The sequence below is a fragment of the Sinocyclocheilus grahami genome, unplaced genomic scaffold (assembly GCF_001515645.1).
Source record: "Sinocyclocheilus grahami isolate Dianchi unplaced genomic scaffold, SAMN03320097.WGS_v1.1 scaffold862.1, whole genome shotgun sequence".
NCBI classification, from domain to species: Eukaryota; Metazoa; Chordata; class Actinopteri; order Cypriniformes; family Cyprinidae; genus Sinocyclocheilus; species Sinocyclocheilus grahami.
Window position 1 is genome coordinate 251,978 of NW_015506041.1, and position 9,400 is coordinate 261,377.

Here is a 9,400-nt window from a genome sequence, read left to right on the forward strand (position 1 = left end):
GGACCACAAAACCAGTCATAAGGGTCAATTTTTCGAAAATGAGATTTATACATCATCTGAAAGCTGAATAAATAAGCTTTCCATTGATGTATGGATTGTTATGATCGGACAATATTTGGTTGAGATACAACTATTTGAAAATCTGGAACCTGTGAGAGTGCAAAAAAATCAAAATATTGAGAAAATCGTCTTTAAAGTTGTCCAAATGAAGTTCTTAGCAATGCGTATTACTACAGTAGGAAATTTACAAAATATCTTCATGGAACATGATCTTTACTTAATATCCTAATGATTTTTGGCATAAAATAAAAATCAATAATTTTGACCCATACAATGTTTTTTTGGCTATTGCTACAAATATACCCCAGCGACTTAAGACTGCTTTTGTGCTCCAGGGTCACAGATGTGAATCCAACCTTTTGTAGAGAAAATCATTTTAGGACAGAAATGAGTTGAAACTTATGATGTTTTGCTAACTGTAGTAGTCGCCGTTGAAGTAAATGTTAAACTGACTGATTGAGCCTCACAGTTTCAATGCCATCAGGTGCTTTTAATGTCTTTACATGATACTCAAATGATTGTATGTTTTATAGCAAATGTGGGTTTTTGATGAAGAAATCGGAATGAACTTGAGGGAGATCACGTTCGTCCCTGGATTATATAAAATCTTTGATGAAATCCTTGGTAAGAATACTGTTATGTTCCTTTCAGTGACTTTGACATACTTTGTTTGGCAAGATAAATAAATAAATAATTAAAATAATTGCTTAGTGATATATTTTATATCACTGTACAGTAGTATTTATTAAACTTATACTTAGCATTTCAAGAAGAACAGTTGTACAGAACCCAGATTATAGCGAAAATTATGCAACATTTTCAAAATTGCATCAAATTGTTTTTAATAAAGTAAATATTTCTTTACAACTTATTATAAATAATATTATTAATAATATGTATTTTTATTATTCATTATGTAAAATATTGCTGTATTTGCTGTGGTGACATTAAAACATTTTAGAGAATTATGCATTTTATTGCAGTTAATGTTGACATTTGCAGTAAAAAAAAGTTAATTTAATATAATTATGAAATGCATGAATTTTCTTATTAATACTATCACTAGCAGTAATAATATAGAAGTCATTACTGTTATGATTGTAGTTTGATAGATAAATCTGCGATTTTCCAAAGATTATTATAAATATCTGTGATATTTCATGCTCTAACATCAGATTTTCTGTGCCATCAGTCAATGCAGCTGATAACAAACAGAGAGACAAGAACATGTCCACCATCAAAATCACCATTGACCCGTGAGTGCTGCTTTAAAGGTCTCATTCACATCTGCTGAGTAACGACTCTAAATGCTCTCGTATCAAATTAATGTTTGACATGCTTACAGTTGACAGTACTGCAGTGGCAAAATGTTGATGTGATTGTTGGGAGAGCGTGCAGTGGGTGTAATGATCTAATAAACACTCATGGCTGCTCATTTCACATTCACTTCACATCCATAACCACGCACGCACGTGCCCACACACACACACACACACACACACACACACGCTTTCATATGTGGTTTACAGGGATTCTCCATAATGGTTTTTGTACTGAGCTAATTATATTTTATTTCCCTAACCCAACATAACCCTCACAGAAACCTTGCAGAAAGCATTCTTTGAATTTAATTTAGTTTAGATTTCATCTTAACTTAACTCACAATTCAGTTCCAATTTTGAGGGTAACAATTTGATTATAAAATGATGCATCATCACCATGCTTTTTGTCCTCCAGTTCTTTGATTATAGTGTATTTGTGGTGCATTGTTGGGGTCAGAGATATGACAAAAATCATTAGGGTAATTTTAATTCACAGTAACAATGTATTTCACAATATAGTTATTTTTGTTATTTTATCTTTGTTATTAAAAATAAGGACAAATATGCAAACAACAAACATAGGATAAATACAATATAAGAGATAATATCTAATGAAATAAACAGCACTTTAAGTTTTTCAGGTACAGTAGGTCTATTTAACAGTAGCATTTAATCAAGATACGGAATAATTAGAATAATAATTAAACAATAAATTGTAAAATCAATGTTTTTATTAATAAACTTTAATAATAGTATTTCATTTATAATAAAAACAGTATGTCATATATATTATACTCATTACATTTTTAAGAAAACAATTATTATTATTATTTTTTGCATTGACGCAGAATCATACATGTCAGCATCACGATGCATCATAAAAACGATTGTTGGAGAGCAGGATGATCTTCTGTCTCGTTGTGTTGTAATGTCCTCTCTGTTCTAATAGAGAGTCCAACACCATCGCCGTGTGGAATAATGGGAAGGGAATTCCTGTGGTGGAACACAAAGATGAGAAGATGTTTGTGCCTGCGCTGATTTTTGGACATCTCCTCACCTCGAGCAACTATAATGACAATGAGAAGAAAGTCACAGGTAATACAAGCTCGGATAATTAAATACTGCAGTGGTGCATCTTCAGAAACTTCTCTGTGATGGAGTTTGTTGTTGTTGGTAGTGTTTTGCTCATTTTCTGCTCATTATTGAACTTGTTGTCTGTGCCACAGAATGGGAAGAAGATTAGCAGATTGAGTGTGGACTGATTAGAGGTCGACCGATAGTTAGTGGATTTTACCGATACGATAGCTAGGTTGGACCAAACTGACTGATACCGATTAATCAACCGATAGTTTTTAAAATGGATACTGAACGAATACTAAAAATAGTGCTTTACTATTAAAAAAACAAACTACTGAACCATACTTTGTACATGAATAAAAATATTAATATTACATTTTAATTATATATTGATCATTACAGTTAGTTCATAGTTCATTAACTAATGTTAAAAGAAGCAACTTCAAAATGTAAAAATGTATTAGTAAATGTTGAAATTAACTCACTTTATGCAGCGCTGCGCAGACAACTCGCAGGTATCAGGGATCACACACACCGGACGAGTCGTGCTGAGTTCAAGCGGCATGTAAAACAGTTAATTTAATCAGCAAATTGGCAAAAGTTCACTTCAAGAATGAAGCATAGATGAGTTTGAAGTTCGGTGTTTAAAAAAACAGAGCAAAACAGGAAGAAAAAGCGTGATATATATTACAGCTCTCTATATGAAGCACACAGACTTTATTAGAGCCACAGAAAAACAGACATTTAGCTGAAAAATGCACAATACACAATTTTACAAGTCATTATGTACATTAACAATGATTTAGGACAAATATAATGTAATTTAATGGAAAACTGGGTGAATGGCACTCTACGGCTGAATGAGCATATCAGTTCGCTTTCTCACGTCATTAGCTTTAAATCTGCAACTTCGCTGGTTAACAAATGCATTAATGTGACCAGCTGGATATAAACTAATACAAATAGATGGTAACAATCATGATATTAAACATTTAGGTCAGACTTGCATGTGTTTTGGTCACATTGTTTTAAATGCTTGAGCTGTACTGCTAATGTTCGTGTCCTCTCAGCCTTGATAGCAAACATACTTTCTCCACTAATGCAGCATCTAGTCACCAAATTAATTACATGATAATGCTTTGAAAACATGCACTACAGTATACTGTATACACACCGTTTAATTGTCGATGTTTTAAATCTGCATCTGAAGTGTCCGCTCTGTGCAGCGCGCAGTGTCACGTGTCAAAACAAACAGCACGTGCTGTCTGTGATTTCTGCCTCTAGAGGCCGCTCTCGTACTGTCTAATGACAGCGGATCTTCTGAGCCGCCCCAGCAACAGAAGCAACCCGGAAAAACTATCGGCATGGATTTATGCCAATAGTTGATTTTCCTGCAATCAGCTATCGGTGCAGATTAATCAGCAAAACCGATACATCGGTCGACCTCTAGAACTAATCACACATTGCTTAAAAAAGCAGATTAAACACAGTGACAGGTAATGGGGTGTAACATTACATTATACTCGCTTTGAATATTTTCGATATATGGGTCTTTCTGTTTGGTATGTATTTGTACTGAACAAATACAGGATTGTATTAACCACTGCACGAGCAGAACTGAATTTAAAACTTGTAGTTTTATATGTTTTATTTGAACCTCTAACTCTAGCACTTGCTATTGTATTTTACTTCTACTTTATCTATATTTATCTTCTTTTTTTATTTAAAAAACAAACAAACAAACAAACACTTTAAATAGCTTTCTATTTTTTCTATTTTATCTACTTGTTTTTCTTTGTGTGTGTGTATATGTGTGTGTGTAAAATATATATATATATATATATATATATACAGTATATACACTTTGCTATGTGCACTGCGTTAGGCTAACCGAGACTTGTCATTTGCACTTATATATTATTGCTCTTTTGTTAGTTTGACTGCTTTTATTGTCCTCATTTGTAAGTCGATTTGGATAAAAGCGTCTGCTAAATGACTACATGTAAATGTATATCTTCATTTTTAATGAATCAAAATGGAACTTAAATCCCAAGATCGATCTTTTAGTCTATGCTGTTTCAGATGATGCATGAATAAAAATACACTAGAGATTATATAGAGTGCCTCCCATCCAATAACTGCAATAAAATTTGTGTTTTTCTTTTCCACTTTTCATTAGAAACAAAGTCTCATCTTTCAGATTCTGTCCATTTTATTTATCGGTTCATACATCGCTTAATCGTTAACCTTACTTCTTATTACAAGATGCGTTTACTGCAGTTAGACACTCCTAACTGTGATTAAATTACGAGAGAATATGCTACATTTTTACCCTACCTGTCCACCGATGCAGAGGAAATACACTCAAAGTGCTAAAAAATGGATATGAAGCAGTCAGTCAGGTTAATTCATAATTTAGTAAATGGATATCCGCTCTAAACAACAGTTATATAACAAACATGACATCTTGCAGTGCTGTAACCTGTGACGTCACAGGGTTGGTTGTGTTGCCATTCACATTAAATATGTTTGTGCTTCTTAGACAAGTTAAGCCAGTATGGTTAATTTGTACAGAGCCCTGAGCATGACATGCGGGGGAAAAGTGAAAAATACAGAGGCCACAAATTAAGAATTAATTTTCTCATTTTAGGCCACAATGTACAAATTTGTTCCTCAGTTTTAATTCAACAAGGTAAAGAATTAATGAAATATGGCCACGAATTAATTTGTGTGAACAAATGAACTAGTTGTTGGAGTAAATTGTTAATTTTTTTCCTGATATCTATTTTTTCCACGTCATGTGCATTCATTTTCGCTTTTCCCGGCAATGCAACATCCAACATAGATGTCTTGCTCTTGCAGATGATATAATTAGCTTTTATGACAATTTACAAACAGTTGCTTTGGAATATTTGGAGAAAACCTGAAGTTATGAGACGAGATGGGCTCTGTCCTGCTTGTGTCCCACAGCCCTTTCAAACCGCAGAGTGGGGTGATCTTTGTAGGGAAACGTAACTAAACTTGACTTAGGTACTTTAAAAGTTTTTCAGCACAAGGTGACTGACTGTTTTGGTTTTGCATGCTCTGCATTCACAAGCTGTTAACAGTGTCAATAAGAGATTTATTCTACAGTGTAGACAGGTCATTGATTATAACAGGATTGTTTATGAGAGTGTATACAGTCTCAAACGATCATGTGAAACTGTAAACATTCAGTGAGTGAACTAAAGGGATTTTAATGGAATAGAAGTGTTCTAATATTGCTATGTTGCCAAGAGTACCAATTTGTAGTTGAATGTTTATGCACTTAATTTTTTATTTTACTGTTATGTGTTCAGCAGCAATAAATTAATTCAGAAATAGTTTTCAGCTGGTTTTGAATATTATAGCTGCATAAAGAATATGACACACAGTTGCTTATTACAAATTAATTTTAGCAATTGCCATTAATAATCACAATTACAATATCAAGAGAAGTAATCATCAGTTATGATTTGGTCATAATCATGCAGCCTTAGTATGCGATTAAGATGTGTTTGTGCTGTTTGTTCATGTTGAGGATGTGTTCAAGTGAATTTAACTCATCTATCTGGTGTTCTTCAGGCGGCAGGAATGGATATGGTGCAAAACTCTGTAACATATTCAGCACAAAGTTTACAGTGGAGACAGCCTGCAAGGAGTATAAACTGAGCTTTAAACAGGTACATCCATTTCCTTAATTTGGAATACAGAAGCTATCTTGATGTCTTACACATTTACCTAAAGATTTTCTCCTCCCACATGTTCCAAAGACATGGCAGGACAACATGGGAAAGACCAGCGAGGCGAAGATCAAGAAATTTGATGGTGAAGACTACACTTGTGTCACGTTCCAGCCTGATCTGGCCAAATTCAAGATGGAGAAGCTGGACAAGGACATTGTGGCTCTGCTCACACGCAGGGCGTATGATGTGGCCGGCTCTTGTAGGGGCGTTAAAGTCATGCTCAACGGAAAGAAGCTACCTGTAAGTCACTGGTCATTTTTATATGTAAAAAAAAGCGTATTTCTTGATGACAGTCTGATGAGTTTCTTCGTTAAATCTAACTTACACACAAATGTTTTCAGACAGCTGTCTCCCTCATGAGCATCTGTGTGTGTGTCTCATTGCTGCAGGTGAATGGTTTCCGCAGTTATGTGGATCTGTATGTGAAGGATAAACTGGACGAGACGGGCGTTGCTCTGAAGGTGGTGAATGAGATGGTGAATGAGCGCTGGGAAGTGTGTCTCACCATGAGTGAGAAGGGCTTCCAGCAAATCAGCTTCGTCAACAGCATTGCCACCACCAAGGTTTATGAAACACTGTTACTCATTACTGAAACTGGGAATATAAAAAATTACACATTTTCAGAATCGTCGGCGTGGTTGCCTAAATGACTAGTTAACTAATCTGTTTCAACTGAAACCTGTGTATAATTAAACTAGTTTCAGGTTTGCCAGACACAAATCCAACTGGTTTAAAATGGCAGTGGTGCTTTTAAGGGGATGAATTTAAGGGTGCAACTTAACTAACAACTAAATAGCAAAAACATAATATATTGTGCTCATGGAATGTGTGATTTCTTAGGGAGGAAGACATGTTGACTATGTTGTGGACCAAATAGTAGCGAAACTGATTGAAGTGGTGAAGAAGAAGAACAAAGCTGGTGTCTCTGTGAAACCATTCCAGGTGCATATTCACAGTTCAACACACTCGTATGATATAATATCTATTCAGACACTTGGATATTTGGTTCTTTTTGGTCTCTTAACAGTTCTAAAAGAACTAAAAGATATTTTTTAATTTCAGGTTAAAAACCATGTGTCGGTATTTGTGAATGCCCTAATCGAGAACCCAACCTTTGATTCCCAGACCAAGGAGAACATGACTCTACAGACCAAAAGCTTTGGGTCCAAATGTACTCTCTCTGAGAAATTCATCAAAGCTGTAAGTGTGTGATAATCTCTTATCTTGATCTTGACACTAACATCACTTTCTCATCTCATATATTTAAAGGGGACATCGGATGCCCATTTTCCACAAGTCGGTATGATTCTTTAGGGTCTTCATGAACTGTCTGCAACATACTTTGGTTAAAATTCCTCAGCGTTAGTGTAAAACGAAACCCTTTTTACCTTGTCAAAAACAGCTCTGCACATTTGTCTCTTTAAATTATAATGAACTCTGCATTAGCTCTGCTTCTGTCGAAGAAGAAAGGCGATTTGCAAATAATCATAAGAAATATAAAGTGTGGGACTTACTTCTTCTGAAGGTGCAGCTGGATTACGAACAGTGGGAACCAATCCATCCTTGAGTTTAAACTTTTTAGCAAAACCGGCCTTCAATTGTCCTTCGTTCAGAAAGCAGTCTGGAGTAAAATGATTCGTGCAGACATAAATGAATTTAGGTGTATTCGGTGGCGCATTACCATCAAAAACAAAAGTAATCCACTGCGATTTCGGGAGTAAAGGAGGACTACTATGTTCATTCTTACATCTAACAACAAAACACCCAGGTCGCTTAGGAGCCATTCTTGTCTACAGTACACCTGCTGCAGTCAACAGTCGTGGGAGGGGCCTGTACAAAGTGACGTCACTTTGCCCATATTCTGTGAACGGCTTGTTCTGAGAAAGTGTTTATGATTTGTGGGGATTAAAAAAAAAGCACTGGGTTGATTTTTATCATTATTAGGGGTTGCACTGACTAGTTGACTTCAATGCTCTGCCATGACGCTTCAAGTTTGATGTCGACTAGTCGCTGGTCCTATAGAGGGTGCAACAGGATAAGAAATCTTTGAAGGAAGGTGTTCATCGTCTGTTTGATTACGTCTTTAATTGATTTTTCCGTATTTTTTTCCGTTTTTGCCATATATACATTAACTGACAGTCACTACTGATAAGCTACTACTAAATATTGTAGAAACTTAATTTGCTGGAAAGTTGCTTTGCAACGATTTGTATCGTGAAAAGCGCTATACAAATAAACTTGAATTGAATTGAATTGAACTTCCACATTTACGCTCTGTTTCCAAACAGTTAAAATGACAAGTAAATGCATACTCTGAAAGCACTCCACAAGACATGTGTGATTATATTACTGGATGCTCGAAATTGAACAGGAGAATGCACGTTTTAAACAGCTTATTGTACAGGTAAGTTAATCGCCATTCTAATCTAATGCGCTGCTGCACTATAACGCACACACATAGGCTACAGATAGTAGCTCATACATCACACACACATCGCGCGCGCACAATTATTCAGCGCGGAAATGTATTGTCAACACTGTTCTGTGATTTCTCAATAAAATAGCTTAGAAACTGAAAAGTTCAAGAATATATTTCTTAAAGGGGTCATATGATGCGATTTAAATTTTTCCTTTCTCTTTGGAGTGTTACAAGCTCTTGGTGCATAAAGAGGATCTGTAAAGTTGCAAAGACTAAAGTCTCAAATCCAAAGAGATATTCTTTATAAAAGTTATGAGTCAGCCACACCTACCTAAAACGGCTCGTTCTAACACGCCCCCACATATCTACATCACTATGTGGTAAGATTTGCATAACGCTGGCCAAATGTTCACGCAAAGAAAGAAGGCGTAACTTTTATTCTCGCTGTAGTATTGTTGTTGCCGCCACCATGTCGTAAAGATGCTGTGTTTCATTGTGAAAGCGAAACTACTTTGTTTGGCCTTCCAAAAGAGGGCGATATCCGCTTCGTCATGCCTGGAGCTGATCCGTGCTGGTCGCTGAGGAAATACATCAGCTTCACGCTGTGTATCGCCGGATCGGCTTTCACCATTGACGAAGCGGAGTCCAGCCCGGGCACGTCACATGTGGTTGCCGCAAGACTCCTTTGTCAAATCTGCCGGTCGCAGCGCTCACTCAAGCAGCTGTGTGTTTCGTTGTGAAAGCGAAACTACTTTGTT

At 35.9% G+C, this 9,400-nt stretch overlaps 1 protein-coding gene across 3 annotated transcripts in view; it reads left to right on the forward strand.

Annotated features, from left to right (window-relative positions):
- Nucleotides 1–9,400, forward strand: part of LOC107563214 (DNA topoisomerase 2-beta-like) — a 73,514-nt gene that overhangs the window by 3,091 nt on the left and 61,023 nt on the right. For all 3 annotated transcript variants that reach the window (XM_016248027.1, XM_016248026.1, XM_016248028.1), the window contains exons 3-10: nt 594–684; nt 1,253–1,316; nt 2,332–2,477; nt 6,063–6,160; nt 6,251–6,463; nt 6,613–6,786; nt 7,064–7,165; nt 7,286–7,423. In XM_016248027.1, coding sequence (XP_016103513.1) covers nt 594–684; nt 1,253–1,316; nt 2,332–2,477; nt 6,063–6,160; nt 6,251–6,463; nt 6,613–6,786; nt 7,064–7,165; nt 7,286–7,423 — 1,026 coding nt within the window. The remainder of the gene's footprint in view (nt 1–593; nt 685–1,252; nt 1,317–2,331; nt 2,478–6,062; nt 6,161–6,250; nt 6,464–6,612; nt 6,787–7,063; nt 7,166–7,285; nt 7,424–9,400) is intronic.